We start from the raw sequence: 17,992 nt of genomic DNA on the forward strand, positions 1-17,992 counted from the left end.
ATTATTGATTAAATTTTTCTTTAAAAAAAATATTTATGGGTTTTCAGAAATCATATATAGGTAAGGAAGGAGGTCCCTTTTTTTTTTTTTAGGGAAATTGGTAAAGGGGGTCCTTAATTATATAATCTGTTGTATTTCATTAAAGATTTCGATTAATTATATAGATCATATGTACCTCTTAGGCTAGGGAGCGATAGTTTTTAGCTAATAATATTTGTGCTCGTAATTATGCGATTGTGGTCAATGTTCTATTCATAGTTTTTGTAATAGATGACATTATATTTTCAGTACGTAGTCCGTATATTTTACTTTGTGATGCAGAGGTGATATAACTTATAACTAACTGCAACATCACTTTGCATATAGGATCGCATCACATATTATTTTCGAGTCAAAATGAACTATATGGAATTCTTAAAAATCCTTTTACTACATCTTCAAAATAAATAACTTTTGACTTTAAAAAACAACTCCTAAAGTTTATCCATTAATAGCTCAAATTATATATATATATATATATGTATATTTGTGTATGTGGGTAATATTATATAATAAAAAATATGGATTTGGGGTTTGATGGAACAAGAAATTATGGTATAGTGCCACTTTTCGTTACAACTTACAATTTCCTCAAATTTCACACACACACACACACACACACATAGGGTTTAGCAAATGGATGCTCCAAGGGCATGGGTTAAAGAACCATAAATACATGGAATCATGCATCATGGAAATTTTATATCATCAAACATGATTTTAAACATAAATGTGGTAATTTTGTGTTTGAAGGATTTTATTTGGTAGGGCATGATGTACGCACCTTGTTCTTCCAACTCATAATTCAATTTTTTGAACAGCTGGTGCTGTCCGAGACTTCGACCTGATTGATTTCGTGTATTATAAAGGAATGTTTCTTATCTCTCTATTATGTGGGGAATGTTCATTTCTTAGGATACTTTTTATCTTCCATTCTACCAATTTGATAAAGCTACCAAGATCCATAAATACATACATATATATATATATATATGCATAGTCCATCACTACAACATTACATAGTCGGCCTACCTTACGCACCCAGTTCTACACACACATACACATATTTTGTTCTCACTTGGGATATTCTTTAAAGCAAAAAATATAAAATTAATTCATACCAAGTACCATATCTCGTATATTCTCTTCTAAGACTCATGATCATCCTAGTGAGACATTCGGAAAGACTTATCAAATGCGAAGAGGAATACATTAATTTAACACAATAGGCATGGCGAGTTTCATTCTTTTTCAGTCTATTGATCCTGTACGAGGAACTCTCAAGATCCAACTGGAAATCCAGAACAGCTCGAGAAAATTAATAACAAGCAATCAAAAAATAAAAAACTAAAAAAAAAAAAGAAAACAAGAAATTAAAAGGGGATAATAATGTATGTAATATGTCCACATCGGCCCATACCTCGACAATAGATAGAATAGATGAATGCACATGCAATGCACACAGAAAAGGGCACATGCCCAATCCCTGCCTCTGAAGAATATGTCGCACATGTAATTCCGATAAATAATACGACACATAAACAATAGTGGTTTTTTTCTTCTTTTTCTTTTTTTTGGCCTCATATATATTTATGACTTCCGATGAACGAAATGATTATTTTTTTTTTGTTTTATTTAAAGTTTTCACTGTTAATATTGCGGCCTCTCTATCCATGCCATGTGAGCCCTCTCAGAACAAATATTAATGCTTGCAACCCAAAAAATAATGACCAGAAATTACACACACACACACACATATATATATTCTTATATATATTAAATTTATATTATATATATATATATATATATAAACCAAGTTGATGCAGATGACAGTGAGGGCTTCTTCTGCCTCTCAGTCAAACAACATACAATTGGAAACATAAGCACATATACGTGTATGCCCCCACAAATAGTGGGCGGGGAGGTACCATGAGGGTCTTTGAGCTCTTAGGACTATAAATTTCGGTTTTCGACTTACTGCCAGTACCAGTACATCTATCGGCCTGCTGGCTCCGGGCATGAACTAGAGGATTTCATTTCTGGTATATGAAGTACGGTCGTTTTAATTAATATGAATATAATACAATATAAATGGTACGTGGGGACGATATATATTAACTTGTCAGTCGGTCCTGTTAATTGTAAGAAACGCGAATATTGTACAGTGAAGTAAAAGCACGAATATGACAAATTCAAACAAGGTATTTCATAAAGTTATTTACCATATAAGTATGACATTGAAAGCAGATGGAAGACGTACAAATAGAGAAGATATAATTGAAAAGAAGAAAATTTATCAAATATGGTACTGTCTCTTTATCAAGTATGACATTGAAACCTGATCTCAATATGTATTTGTGTATTTGTATATGTGCTATACCTCATATACATACACATATATATATTTAGAACAAGGATGTCTTGCATGATTTATGGTTCCTTTAATCACCAAACAAATTCTTTTTTTCGGTTGCGATCACTAAACATTTTTTTTTTTGGTATGAATTCGGGTATCCAGAATCCCAATAAGGATCACTAAACAAATTCTATTGAGTTCATATTCAAACTTTTCATATATTACCTACCATAATATAACCTTCAGTGAAAAAAAATACAAAATAATATAACATAAAGTATTCTTTTTAAGTATCATGCAGGAGCTTTGTGTTTAATAAAGGATGAGAAACCTTACCGATGATAATAGAACTATACTTTAGATTTCAAGGAAGGGTGAGATTTAGGAAATAAGATGCGAATGCACCTGCAATAAAACTTCATTTTCTCATGCAATGTTCAGCAATAATTCATGTGAGATGTTGTACACGAATCAAAGTAATTAAGAAGGCTAGGGGTTTGGCCACATAGCCCGTTCATCATATACTGATCGATCATTATCATGATAACAACAGCCCATTGCTCCTCGAAAGCTTCCAAACATCCCCGTGGCATCAATTCATATATCAAATGGTTAATAGTAGACATAGGTCACATGCATTGCATTATATATATATATATATATATTGCATATATCAATAATTTCCATTATAAGATAATCCACAAACATACATTATATATGTATAAATATGTGACTTATTTCATTCTCTGAATAATTCCTCTAAATTCTAATTTTGGTGTCTCCATCGTCGCCTAAATTCATGGAACACATGATATGATCTCTCATAATAAGCCTATCTCCATGTTCCATTTGGGTCACATCTTAGATTAGATTTCACAATCATTTCTTCAGCAGATCTAGCCAACCCTAATTCACGGGGGCCACATGCTTAATTATATATATACATTTCACATCTACTTATATATATATATACACACACATATATTATGTGCACTGTTAATTTCACTCCATTTTTTTTTGGCGAATTGTTTTACTCCAAAATATTATATCTGTGATGAGCTATTTCCTATTAGAAGGAAAACAAAATGATAAATTAATATTTTTGAGATAGGAAAATAAAAAACAAAGAGATTATTGATTTAGAACTACTGACGAGAATCGGAATTAAGCAGAACATAGTTCAAACCCTATGACGAGTATCACAGCACTAAGGTGGCATTTGGTACGTAAAATTGATTTAAATTCCTTATATCCACATGATTCCAATGTTTAGTTGGACTATGACAATCCATTTTTTCACTCTCACATTCCCCCTCGAATTGCAATGTAAATTACTATTGGGGAATGAAAATTAAGATTCCCGCTTTAATGGGAATGTGCATTACTGATAATTTAATTACTGAGAATTCACCAAACGCGTCCTAAATTACTTTGTATTGGGTTAATAATTAGGTTTATAGTCTTCTAGTCATCTCTTGGAAAGTATTTAAGAAAATGGGCAAGATGCTTCCCAAAGCTAATCATTTGTACCGTTTTTTATTTGCTCCAATTTAGGAGATAGCTAGGGGGTGAGGTAGGGAACTAATTAAGGGGGTTTGATAGCTTGCATTAGACCCACCTCATTGACCTCATATCAAAGCATATCATAATAATCATCATTAATACTCACCTTCTCAATAGAATCCGAGAATATATTTCCCAAAAATTCTAACATCTTCCCTCTTTTTCAATACCATTTCAACATCCTACCAATTAGCTAGCTACTCTAGTTGAACTGTCCATCCCATTAAAGGTACTATATATATATTTGATATTAACTTTTAGCTGCATCATCAACATATTTGGGAGATGAGTTATTCGTTTTAACCTCAAACTGAACGTCGCGTCGGCTTCATTATCGTCTTGAGATAAAGTTAGATATAAATCTGAATATTACGTATTTTCTTATAATTGGTTAACCAGATATGGTTTAAAAGTAATCAACAATTTTTAGTAAATCAATTGTTCAGAACTTGGCATTTAATTTATGTCATACAAAAACAAAACTTCAATAATTTTAAATTGGATATTGCGTATTCGCGATATATAATTATATATCCCACTTAGTATGTCATGAACAAAAAGAAAAAAAAAAAAAAAGAAAATTCACAGTACTTCAATAATTATATGGTGGTGTCTAGATCACTTTGAATCTCTTTTTTCTTTTTTGCCCCATGACGCCCGGCAGGCAGGGAATTGGATTTTGTTAAAAGTGCAATTCATTGACTATGCACGCACACTCTCCCTCAAATGTCACGTGAATGGCCTTTTTCCCAACATCCACTTTATTTAATGATGCCCCCATTATCACCATACCCCTCACGTGACCATTGCTTTGTACTAATTCCCTTTTACAACCTTAAGAAACATTAAAAATTAAAACTAATTTACTGTAATACGAAATTTAAAACACACTGAGAATATTTCATAATCCAAATAAATTAATATGTAAGTAGCTATTTCTCATATTGTCATCTAATTGGTTAAGAACACATCGTTATCTCAAAAGAAAAGAAAAAAAGAGAGGGAAAAAGTGTTTCTCAAATTCGAAAATTAGTCGCACTATAAATTAACAACAATTCTCCTACTCCCCTTGAAATCCAAATTACTAAAGGACCATCAAACAAGTGAATATGGTGACTTACGTTTAACTATAGATCGAGTCTATGGTGCCCGTTCGAATATGCGTTGAGGTTAGCCACTGATGGGAACCGGTCAATGGAAAAACTTGCCAGCTTCTTATTTTACCAAAATCTCCAACGACTTGATAACTCCGTAGTTGGCCGACCAAGGTGAGTCGAACCTTCTTGGTCAGATAGCTCATATCAAATTCCCCAAGATCTTGACATTCAACTACTATATAAAATATTCAAGACCCAGACCAGTTCAAAATACTGTAATTTTATTTGTGCCTATTTAATGTGTTTCTATCGCATTGTATCTCCCCTTACAATGATCACAGTAGATCTGCTATATTTTCTCTTGTTCATGTAATCTTTCTCTTGATCATTTTACCTTATATCCCGTTTTTATGATCAATGGAGATTCACTGATTGTTGAAAAAAAAAACCCCTTCCATGACCAAACTTAATCGTCATTTCCCAATATTCATATATATATATATATATATATATCTTTTCCATTAAAATATTATATATAACTATTTTAATGATTATGATAACCATTTTCCCTTTCCCTTTTCCGCGACACTGATACCTTCCTTTCGGCCCTACGAATTCTCACTGTGCAAGTTCAATAATTGGACAGAAAAGATGCTTTCTTACATTCCCTTTTTCCCTAGAAATTTCCGCCTACAAAATGAAAATTCATTAATTTCTCTCTATGGCCTTCAATCGATTCGATCATACTATCTCGTTCGTTCCATCGAAACCATATTTTTGTCACAAAATAAAATATGCGTGCTTCCTTTTATATTTTTTGGTTTAATATCAATTTCATAAACAAAATAAATAAATAAATCGACGTATCGACTTCTTAAATATAAAGAAGTCACAGCTATAAGCTCCGCCCAATTTGAACACGCCCTTCCATCATCCACATTGCCGTTTATATTAGGAAAAAATATATGCTATAGCACAACCTTTTATTTTTTTATGTCAATTTTATCATAAACTTTTAAAATTACACTATATAGCACATCGTTTAGGGTGTATGGTCAATTTTAGTCTTACGTTAAATTTTCCATGAAAATTAAAAAGAAGGCTGATGTAGGCACATGTGGATGAATAGTCTATTCAGACTTTTGCGACATGCAGAATAACTCATATTCTGACGCAGCCGGTACCCTTTAACTCACCCGACTCACTCACCATCAATACTCAAATCCTATTTCAGCCTCTTCACATACAGAATTGCACTTTCTGAAAATAACTGCTCCATCAATAGAATAAAAAAAATCACATATTGAACTCATTACATTTCATATAGTGAATAATGGATGAAAAATTGTTAGCAAGGAAAGGGAAGTTCATAACTATCAAATGAAATGCAAACCTTAATTCGTTTTCTTCTATAAAAACAAAAGAGGGGGAAACGTGAGAAAAAACACTAGCAAGCTCGTTGGTGAAAAGGAGGAAAAATGTCAAATCACTAAACTGAAGAGAAATTTGGGACTGCAGTAATGCGAGATATTTGTCCAGAAGTGGGAACATAATTCGGGTATTGATGGTGAGGGAGTCGATTGAGTAAAAGGACATCAAGTTGGTCGGAATATGAGTGATTTCACATGTGGCAAAAGTTTAGACTAACTATTCATCCACAAATGCGTTATATTAGCATTTTGTTTCATTTTCACGGAAAATTTGGCATCATGCCACAGTTGATATTGCGCCCTAAATGATATGCTATATAGTGTAATTTTAAAAGATTATGATAAGATTGATATAAAAATAAAAGATTATGTTATGACATATATTTTTTTCTATATATTATATCGCAATATCTCCACCCGTACACCTCAACAAATTATTATATTAACTGACCTAGGGAATAAACTAATCTAACAAGAATAAAAATAGGAATAAAGTCAGCTGTCAATTTTTGGGTTTTTTTTTTCCTATTTTTTTTTTGTATTGGGTGAACCAATTTAATTATGGGGAATTGAAGCTGCCCAGCCTCCATCAGACGAGATTCAAACGGGAGGATGGATCAGAGTCAATCATCAAGTTTGGAATCTTTTCTATTGGGAAGGAAAGCTTTGCTTGCTCCCATTGGTGACCTCTCATCTAACTATCAATTCTCATCCTCCATTATTATTTTCTCATTGTCATGTGAATTTTTACCTTAAGATCTCTTTGGTAGCCAAGTAACTTATATTTGCCTAATTTTGATTAGTAAGAAAGGAAAAAATAATAGTTAGAAATATAATTTACTGACAATTTCTTGCATGATCATAGCTCATAAATTGAATTATAACAAACAAGTGAATAGTCTTTAATAATGTAAATAATCCTAAAAAATGATGTTAATTATGGTAACTATATTGGTTCTTTCTCATCACATGAAAGAAAACGCATTAATGATATTCTTGGAATGATACGATCTCTCATCCTGCTGACATATACCAGCAATTAGTTGCGATAGTTAATAGTTTTCGGTTAAAATAGACAACTCATAGAACTCAAGAAAAATTAAAAATAAAAAAAAAGGTCCTGATTCATAAAAGGAAAGATTTTCTCTTGATTTTGAGGATTAATGAAAGTGCTAACAACAAATTACCTGAAATAACGCATAATAGTTTGTCCAATCTTCGCAATTATATATCATTACTAGTCGAGTGGACCCCGGTCTCCCTCGTATTCCCTCTTTAATTTATTTTCTCACCAATTCTCATACTCTTTTTTCTTTATTATTTCATTATATAAAATTTATTAGAAATAAAGAATATATTTCTTTTTTCTTTTTTTGGGAATTTCAAGAAATTTTCATAATAATATTTTGTCTCTCTTCCGCGAACACGCGCTTAAATACGCACTTATCAGCGGCAACTAACTTCCCCCTACGCGCTGTTGTCTCTCTCTGCAAGTGCAACCCACCAACGCCACCGCGAAACTCCTCGTCCCGCCGGGAACCTCCCGGCCGGCCACCACTCCCCGGCGGCGTCGCCCCTCATCTCAACCACATTCTCTCCCCGTTAATGCTGTAAGCTCAGCGCAATGTCTCCTCAGAAGATCAAGTCCCCGGCCAGTCAACCGCAGGACCTCAAGTCCCGGGTCATCTCCTGCCTCCACAAGCTCTCCGACCGCGACACTCTCGCCGTCGGCACCTCCGAGCTCGAGTCCATCGCCCAGACATTGACCCCCGACACCTTCTCCCCTTTCCTCGCCTGCATCCACAACGCGGATGACTCCTCCAAGTCCCCCGTCCGCCGGCAGTGCGTCCACATCCTCACCCTCCTCTCCCACTCCCACGGTGATGATCTCTCCCCTCATGTCTCGAAGATGGCCGCCATAATCGTCCGCCGCCTCCGTGATCCGGACTCAGCCGTGAGGGCGGCCTGCGTGGCCTCCGCCGCCGCCATCGCCGCCAAGGTCACGCGGCCGCCGTTCTCGGCCCTTCTGAAGCCCCTGACGGACGCGCTCACCACTGAGCAGGACGTGAACTCGCAGATCGGGGCGGCGATGTGTGTCGCCGCAGCTGTGGAGGCGGCCCCAGAGCCAGAGCCGGAGCCAGAGCAGCTGAAGAGGCTCCTCCCCAGGGCCGGGAAGCTGCTGAGGAGCGAGGGGTTCAAGGCGAAGGCTGCAGTGCTGGGGATGGTAGGAAGTATAGTGGGAGTCGGTGGAGTGGTAAGTAAGAGCGTCTTGGAGTGGTTAGTCCCTCTGGTGATGGAATTTCTGAGTGGCGAGGACTGGGCGGCGAGGAAGGCCGCAGCTGAGGCGCTGGGAAGGGTGGCGGCGGCAGAGAGGGAGCTTGCGGTGGAGCACCGCGCTTCCTGCTTGAAGTGCTTGGAGGCTCGGAGGTTCGACAAGGTAAACCAATTTTCTTATCTCGAATCCAAATTCCACAGCAATTTAAAGCAAATAGTACTAAGTCAATGCTGGACGATGACAGGTTAAGATTGTTCGAGAAACGATGAACCGGAGTTTGGAGCTGTGGAAGGAGGTTGCAGATGCTTCTGAGGAGGTCTCAGCTTCCTCTCATTCCTCATCATCTTCGCCCGGTAATCTTTCTTCCTTTTCAGCATATATGCTATTAGTGTAGTGTGCCCTGCGTGCTCAGAGGCGGAGGCGATTAGCTGAAGTTTTGCACTCTTTTTATTGGAATAAGATCTTGAATCTTAATAATAATTTATGTTGTGAACCCCATTCATGTTCTCGGGGTTCATTCTATGGTCGACTTTTCCGAGTATCTCTTGCCAATCAGTGAGTTTAGACTACAGCAAATCTTCCCGTAATTGTTTGCTGATGATTTGTTCATCTTGAAAAGTCTGTACCATCTCTTCCATTGTGATCCCGAAAGTATAATTGTTTGGTGGTGTCAACTGTTCTACTTTTGTTAACTTGGCTCTTTTGGATTCCTCGTGTGGACCAGGTAACGGAGTTGCGGGTTGCTTCCCCTCCCTATCGAAAAGTACACATGATGTCGCTCCGAAGTGTTCTGTACCAAAGAAACCAGTCCCCACAAGCAGATCACCTCCATCAGATACTGCCCTTGGGACCATCACCAAAAAGGATACCCCTCAAAAGGCCAGTATCAAGAACCAAAACTCTTCCGCCTCCTCCAGATCAGAACGAAAGAAGGGTTCCAGTTGGAAAGTTGAGATTGCTGTGCCCCACTCCTTAAACTCAGTGCCAGATCATGATGATGGGACTCCTTCTGGAGTTCTGGAACTGTGCGAGAATGAGGATAAGGGAAGCTCTAGACCAGAAACAAAGCGCGCCCTTTTCGGTAAAATTGCAGATGAGAAAGTGCAGAGGTTTGGCGCTTTCAAGTCTGGGTCTCGTGTTGTGCCGTTCAGTGAGCCTGAGATGTCGGAGTTCGAATCGGGTGTTATGTGCAGAGAAGCTTCCAGTGAAGATTATGACAATGAGAAGGAAATGCAAGAGTTGTCCATGGTTCGTAAACAGCTCGCTCAAATCGAAAATCAGCAAGCGAGCCTGTTTGAACTTCTCCAGGTATGCTACTGAAGCAAAAGAGCTTCAGCCTAGTTTTATTAAGGGCTCCGCTAGCTTTGCAGAAGTAGTTACTTGTCTTCGATCAAAAGCTTGGAGAACTTATTTTAGGAAACAACTGGCACCTTGATATATATATATATTGTTATGTCTTGATTGGAAGAATTAACTGACTGTAAATTTACTGCCTTGTTATTCATAGAAATTCATCGGGAAATCCCAGAGCGGGATGAACTCTCTTGAGACACGTGTGCAAGGCCTAGAGATGGCACTGGAAGAAATCTCATTGGACCTGGGACTGTCAAGTGGGAGGTTTCCAAATAGGGACTCTGCAGACAACACATGTTGTAAGCTCCCGGGTGCTGATTTTTTGAGCTCCAAGTTTTGGAGAAAAGATGAAGGCCGATATTCCACAGCAAGGTTGTCTTCTCTGGGGAATATCCAACCTGGTAATGAAAGATTTTGGGACGGAAACACCAATCCTTTTGCAGAGATAAGGGAGGTAGGAGATTATTCGAGTAGGAGATCTCAGAGAATGGCACGAGATGTTAACAAGGTCCATTTTGTAAATTCCAACGGGGTCAATGGAACTTCTCCGGCTGCTTCCTTAGCAGCGGGAAGTCGAGTCTAGCAAGAAGGTATTATTCCTTTTTCTTTTTCTGGGTTATATTTTGTTCTCTCTTCTTTCCTGTATTGCCACATATTGCATTTTTCACTGTCTGATTCAGTCTCATAATCCACGAGCCATTTATTCCATATTATGTCGCGCTCAACATTAGCTCTATTTTCTATATGATCAGGATCATGAACGGATTTACTGAGGTTCCTTTTGGCATACTGAGAATATAGTTGTCATCAGTGATTGAGGATGTCGATGTTGCAATGTTCTTCCATTGGCAATGTATTAAATTTGCAGTGCTATGCAGTAGCACTGCAAGCCACTAGTTGCCACTCTTTTGCAGTTAAAGAGCCTCTGCAAGTTCCACCCTATACGATTCTCGCGTTGTGCTGCCTTTTCACTCGAGATTTTGAAATTGAACGTGATAGTGTCTTCCTGGTTTTATCATTCTGGACATTGAAATAATTCTTCTGGCGTTTTCTGTCGAGTGATTTTCCTTTTCGCTATACTAGAAAGTATGGTAAACTTATGCTTGAACTTGAGGATCAATTCCATGATCAACTTCTCATCATTTTCCTTGTGTTTTCTTTGCCCCAGATCCTCATCGTAGTTTTTGATGGAGTTGAGCTTGTCGCAGTGGTCGAACTCTGCTTGCGTAGATGCATATATAGTTGGTCTTTTAAGACGCAGCTGTACCATGTGATGAATTGATACAAGTGAGGGAATGATTTTTCAGGAAGGCTTGGGATTAGAGATCAGAGATTAGTTAGATATGAATGCACAACTCGAGAAGAGGACCGCTTGCTGGAGCTGCTTACGTACCCGTATTGGGGATCGAGCTGCTGATGCATTAAGCCCGTTAAATGATACTGCTGCTATCTTTTAATTATCGTGTACAGAGATTGAAGTCATTTGATGTTATGTACGTTCACCTTAGCAGCATGGATTTATTCTGGGAGCATTGCTTTGAGCAACGTGGCGCATTGTGTTTTCGAGGCCCAAAGGCCACTGCAAGTAAGCCTAAACAAGCAGTCGACGCACACAAGCCACAATTATATGGAAATATACCGAGATCAACCGTGCAAATCAGGCCGGTGCCATGGCCTCTAAAGTAATAGCTAGCATCTGGTTTACACTTGCAGCACTATCGATAGGCATACCTGTTCAATAGCATAACTGCATGGGCAGGAAGCGACTAGCTTTTGGTGCTACGAGAATGAGCCCTGCTTCGATGGTACCGAGTCCAAGTCTCATTCGATTGCCCGACCGCGTTTTCACATCCATATTCAACCAAGAGGCGAACGGCCATGATGGAACTAAAGAAAACATAGTGGTTGCATATTCGCCCAAAATAAAGTTCTCTAGTAGAAAGATAGCATAGGGATTTATCATTGCAAGTAAAACGATTACATGCAGGGCATGCTTCTATTTCCTTATTGTCGATTCTCAATTAGACTCGTGGGCTTTCTTTAAGGCAGTAAAACTATAGAAGGGATTGGGCCACAAAGGCCAATTAATAATTATTTTGTGGGCCGAACCTACTGTTTTATTCTCTAATCAATAATTATTTGACATTTGGGCTTGGGCATAACAAAAGCGCCATATACACGTCCGTTGTCGTATTTCAAAAATACTTATCATAATAAAATCATATTTCATCAAAGATTGGAAAATAAAAGAGAATATATATATATATATATTTATCAATATCATCAATAGTATTAATGTAAAACTAGCGGCCCTCGTTTGGTCTCATTTTCATATCAATAGTAGTATTTATCATGTTCATTTCCCAAATAATAATAGATCTTACATCAAAGATCAAAGATAAAATTGAAAAGGAAAATATATCATTCTCACATGTCCTATGTTGTCCCTTTCCTCCTCTCTATATTTGCTCAATAATTGTCAACTTTTTTCTTTTTCTTTTGGCGTTTAAAGTAAAATTTAGACGATAAATGTGCACCGATATTCATTTTCGCTTTCATGAGTTCGTTTATTGTTTTTGTTTCATTAATTTGTTATAATATATAGATATATTTTACTTCTCGCAATATTTTAAAAATTGCATAATAAATAGTATTTATTTTATAAATTTGCACATATTGCGAATATACATATCTAGTATGTATATTTCGTAGGTATTATACAACAATTTGCAGTTAAGATTTGTGTTTTTTTTTAGGGTCATAGGGTTTTGGGGTTTTTAGGGTTTTAGGATTTTAGGGTCTTAAGTATAAAAATGGATGACATAGTCGTTATACTTCTTTATGAACAGATATGATGGTTATGTAAAAATCAGTTTAACAACGTTTTATTCATCTACTTAATTAATTAAATGAACTTCTAATGAATAAAAATTTAATGTAACATGGATAAGACAATTATCTTCTTAAATTATGAGATTTCATCCTTCAATAATATTTATATTCTTTCCATGAATTATTTCGATTTTTTTAGGAAATTAAAGTGTAAATAGCACAATAGCCTGCATATGCTAGGAAAACATTATTGGGAGGAAAATGGGAAAAATAAGAAAGAGGGTGACAGTTAAAATTCTTATCTTATAATTTTTTTAATTAACTTATTTTACAAAAAAATGGAGAAATCCTTAATTTACACGAATTTTTGTGGATTTGCGGACTTTTAACATGTATCATCACACTAGTATATGACTTTCTATAAAGTATGTTTGTATGTAATGTGCATATATGTAATAAATAATAAAAAGAACGATTGGCTTTTAAGCAAAGAAACAGAAAAAAGAAATGGGAAGAATAATGGAATCATAACATGATAGATGGAAAATTGAATTGGTTTGACAACAATATTTATCTGGAAAGGAAGCCCCCACCCACAAACAACCTCTCGAGGACAAACACTTTGCTCAAATTTATTAGCAAATTAACTTTGCGTTTCGTAACAAGATTAAGTTTGATTTAGTTTAATTTGAGGAGAGAAAAACCAAAGTAGTTGAAAAAAGTATGTGAGATTATTTGAAGAAAAACATAAAAAAAAAATAATGGTTGTTATTGAATTGAGGAAAAAGTATTGAATAGTTGATAAAATTTAATATTAAAAAATTAATTTGAATAATAGATAAGGAAAAATATGTGAGCAGATTTGAAGAAAAAAAAATAATGATTATATTGTTGAATTGGGAGAAAAATAAAATAAAGTTAAGTTTGATTTTATTATCAAACATGATATTGAATTTTGCATCTTTGGTAGTATGTGCCGGAGAATTCCAATTTTTTGTTCGGTGTATAATTTGGTATCGGAAACCAAACAAGTCCTAACTAATTCGGTTCAAATTGAGTTGACTCACTAAAGGATAAATTTATCACAATCAAGAAATTTCATATTTTTGTTAAAAGTCATCTTTTGAAATAACCAAAATTTAAAATGAAAAATTTATGCATTTTTGGGTCGATTTTAAGGCCATCTTATCTTGTTTTACTTCATTTCCTGATGAAAATTCATTTCATATACTCCACTTCTATTTGTGACGAGATAAAATTATTGAATGATTTCTTCAGAAGAGCCGAGAGATACTCTCGCAATCAACATAATTAATGCAAAGTTAGTTGGCTCTTAATCCAACTAAATTCGAGTATGCTCATATGAACTATGCAAATTTAATATGGAAAGTGTCTCTATTAATTAAATTAGCTCACGACACAAAATATGCAGTTGAGTTGATTGCAAAATCAGCATCCTTATTCAATTCTTTCAAATATTGACGAGAAGCAAAACATGCTAGAAACTCTGATAGTTTCCCTACTGCACATGTTAAGAAATAGTCATATTGAACTGCTAAAATTCTCGTTACAATTTAGGACTCAATATCACAAATTTAAGACTCATCACCTTAGCGTCGAATCACTAATTATTGCTCGGTGAATGTCAAAAAGAGAAATGCACATAATACCAATAAAGGGAAAGATATAAAATATATAGAACGACAACAAATCTTACATTCTAAAAATTCCTTTTCAAAGTTATATTCACAACAATGAATGGAGAAAGGTCGATGAGTCTTGTCTTACTATTTATTTATACTAAATTATGAAATATTGCATGAAAAATATTTTCTTTAAAGTTGGAATAATAGAACAAGTCCTAATCATCTCATAAAGTTTCACCTGGGGAAAATATCATCGATCACAGTTACTGCAAGTAACATCTGGATTTAAGATTTTTATGCTATGTTATGTTATAAGATTAAGGGAGGGTTATTTCAGGAATTTCATTTATCTCTTTTTAATTTATTGCAAAATTGAATATTGAAGAAAATACATTACCGGTAATGTTGCCTGAATATAACCAAACACGACAATGTACATTCACTGTAATTTAAAAGGTGGGAATCTATGTAGTGGGAATGTACATTATTGGGAATTATATTACTTGTAAGTAAAGCCCCAAACGCCATCTTAGAAAAGAAGTTAATTAATCTTCCCACGATGTTCGACGCATTGACATGTGGATATTAGGAAAAAAGCTCAAATCTCAATTATAGTGATTAGAACTTAGAAGAAAAGGCTGTTTTGAGAAAATCATTTTCGTTGTCTCAGTTAGGCCTTAAACATTGTCGAGTTAAATGCAAATATCATAATCATCACTTCCATGCTCCTTTTTAAGTTTGGACAAAGAAATGGCTAATTAAAGTTGCCAAAAAAGTGTGAAAACTAAATGGATTGTATTGGGGTTGAAAAATTGGGGTTCTTTTTCAAACATATATTCATTTAATTTGTCAATTTTGCATAAATAGTTTCAAGCTAAAAGTCTTGCATAATTCATGAACAATTTTTCTGTTAATAAATTTCATGTCCCATCAGCATACTTTATGTCTTTATCCATAATATAATAAAAATTTAATAAGAAATGAATAAAAGTGGGGGGATAATTGGAGAGAGACAGAGGGGCAGGGGGGATGATTGGGGCCACATGGAGTTTGGCAGTTTGCTCGGGAGAGTGGAGAGATATGTGTTTGAAAAACAAAATATATATTTTTTTAAACTTTAAAACTATTTTATTTATTTTATTCATGAATTATACATCTTCATATTTTATTTACCATATTATTTGATGAAAGAATTTGACATGTAAGTGGTGCTCGGATAATTTTGTTATTTTTCATTGCATCATTGACGAGATAGAATGTCATTTCAGGATAATAGTTTCGGATGATATATTTTGAGGTTAAGTCTCATCTTAAACGCTAATGTCCTAATCGTGATATTATGATCCCTTTTAACCTCGAACTAAGAAAATGATATACTAGCAAGACCCATGCACAACTTGTTTAAACATCTGATAATTTCGTTATACTAGATTGATAATTACCCAACAAAAATCTTGAGGTCGAAGGAGCCTTTCAAGATCACCTTTTTTTTTTTCAGTAAATCAACAAAAAAAATTAACACAAAATGTAATAAATAATAAACAAGATTTACATCAATTAATTAGTGCACGTACGATGATGCGGTTGGGAAGATGATTGCGATGTGAATTTCTTGATCTTATCCCTAATCTTCAATCAAAAACATGTTTACAAACATCTCCCTGCTCCGACGTAATTGGTGTAAGAAGTTAAATGAAGTTATAATAAAAATATTACTTAATTAATTGTACATGGGATGATATACATTCAAACTGCTAAGAATCATCGAATGAGGTTGATAAAAGGTTGGCTTGTTTTGTAAGAGGTCCGATCTATGTTATCACTAATTGATTGAATTGTTTATCAGAATGACATACATATGCACCCATTATGTGTCAAGGTCCGCGTGATTATTTGTTTAGGTTTATGTATTTATTAGTTTATATTTGAATAAAGACGCGTGTCATTGCATCCCTTTTATTTATTTATTTTTCTACTTGCATAGTGTTTTGAGTGAAAATTGTGTGGAACTTTCGTAATATACTCGTAAGAGTTTATTGATTTCAAAGTATCTAATAAAGAACACCGCTTACTTAACTGTGACTGAGAATGCATTAAATTAGAATTGGTTGTTAAATCAATCCACATCAATGCATAATACGACAAGTGAGAGGTCCTAATTTGTTTATTTCAGCTAAATTGGATATATCAAAATGATTCTTGACATGATATATAAACTAATGTCACTGATCATGATTTTGTGTGTGCATATATATGTATATATATATATATATATACACTATAAAATAATAGGAAAATTTGAGATCCCTTTGAATGACAGAACATAAGGATGCTGTTGCAAGCAATGTTACTTTGACATAGTAATGGCTATATGTAGGGTTGGATTCAGGATTTTGATTAAAGGGGCAAAAAAAGAAAATTAATTTTGTCGAGTTAGCACGGACGAATATAAGTGATTTCATTAAACATGAAAGAAAATTAATTTTATCGAGTTAGCACGGACGAATATAAGTGATTTCATTAAACATGGAAGATAAACTTATGAATTTTTCATATAAAAACTCTCATAATTTCGATATAAATTTATATAAAAACTCTCATAATTTCGATATAAATTTATATAAAAACTCTCATAATTCTCTATAATCCACCCTTCGTGACCATCTATAACCGAGTTCATAGAAAAGCATTGCAAGACAAAAGATCCTCTTGGAAGGGCAAACCGAGTTTTGACAACTCGCAAGGTTTTAATAGTCAATCTTTGAATTTTAAGTTCCACGTGGGATTTGAACAATGGAAAGAAAATTAGATTAATTAAATGGAAAATGATGAATGACGAGGGGAAGGTGCTGTACCTGACAAAGGATCGGTCGGATCGGAGCTGGCCAAGTATTCGTCCCTCCTCAGTCCCCACCCCCCGTCCTTTTCTTTTTAATCATGTTTAATTTTTTTATCAATAATAAGGTTAAAAAAAAGAAAAGAAAAGAAAAGTAAAAGGAAGAGGCAAAAATAAATAAATAAATAAATAAATTAATTAATTAATTAAGCAAAGGCGTACACTGAGCTTTCCTAGAGAACTCCATGTCTACTTCAAGTCAATTTTACGAACGGCAAAAGTACATTCTCTTACACAAACAGCACTGCACTTTAACAGAGGAAGTTAAAAAAGAATTTTGTATCATAAAATTAAGGTAATGAAATAGTATAATTCTATTAAAAAAATAAAAAAAATTTACAATTTTTTTTTTCTAGTTTAAGGGGGTCAGTTGCCCCATGTCTTACCCTAAATCCATATCCCCGATAAGTCGTCATCCATACTTCATTTATCTATCGCTAATCTATCGCTACTGAGTGTTACTCGATTCCCATTTTCCTTATATATATAAATACATATGTATGTA

At 34.9% G+C, this 17,992-nt stretch overlaps 1 protein-coding gene across 2 annotated transcripts; it reads left to right on the forward strand.

Annotated features, from left to right (window-relative positions):
• The first annotated feature begins 7,934 nt into the window (after positions 1 to 7,934).
• LOC116199820 (TORTIFOLIA1-like protein 4) lies at positions 7,935 to 11,658 on the forward strand. 2 transcript variants are annotated; one of them, XM_031530358.1, is made up of 5 exons: positions 7,935 to 8,922; positions 9,005 to 9,113; positions 9,485 to 10,068; positions 10,268 to 10,703; positions 11,421 to 11,658. In XM_031530358.1, the coding sequence occupies exons 1-4, from the start codon at positions 8,110 to 8,112 to the stop codon at positions 10,694 to 10,696; spliced, it is 1,935 nt and encodes a 644-aa protein (XP_031386218.1). In that variant the 5' UTR covers positions 7,935 to 8,109; the 3' UTR covers positions 10,697 to 10,703; positions 11,421 to 11,658. The 2 variants fall into 2 exon arrangements, with proteins under 2 accessions (XP_031386218.1, XP_031386217.1); XM_031530357.1 differs by having other exon boundaries at positions 7,937 to 8,922; positions 11,282 to 11,658.
• The last annotated feature ends 6,334 nt before the right edge of the window (positions 11,659 to 17,992 follow it).

This window comes from Punica granatum, chromosome 3 (genome assembly GCF_007655135.1).
Source record: "Punica granatum isolate Tunisia-2019 chromosome 3, ASM765513v2, whole genome shotgun sequence".
NCBI lineage: Eukaryota > Viridiplantae > Streptophyta > Magnoliopsida > Myrtales > Lythraceae > Punica > Punica granatum.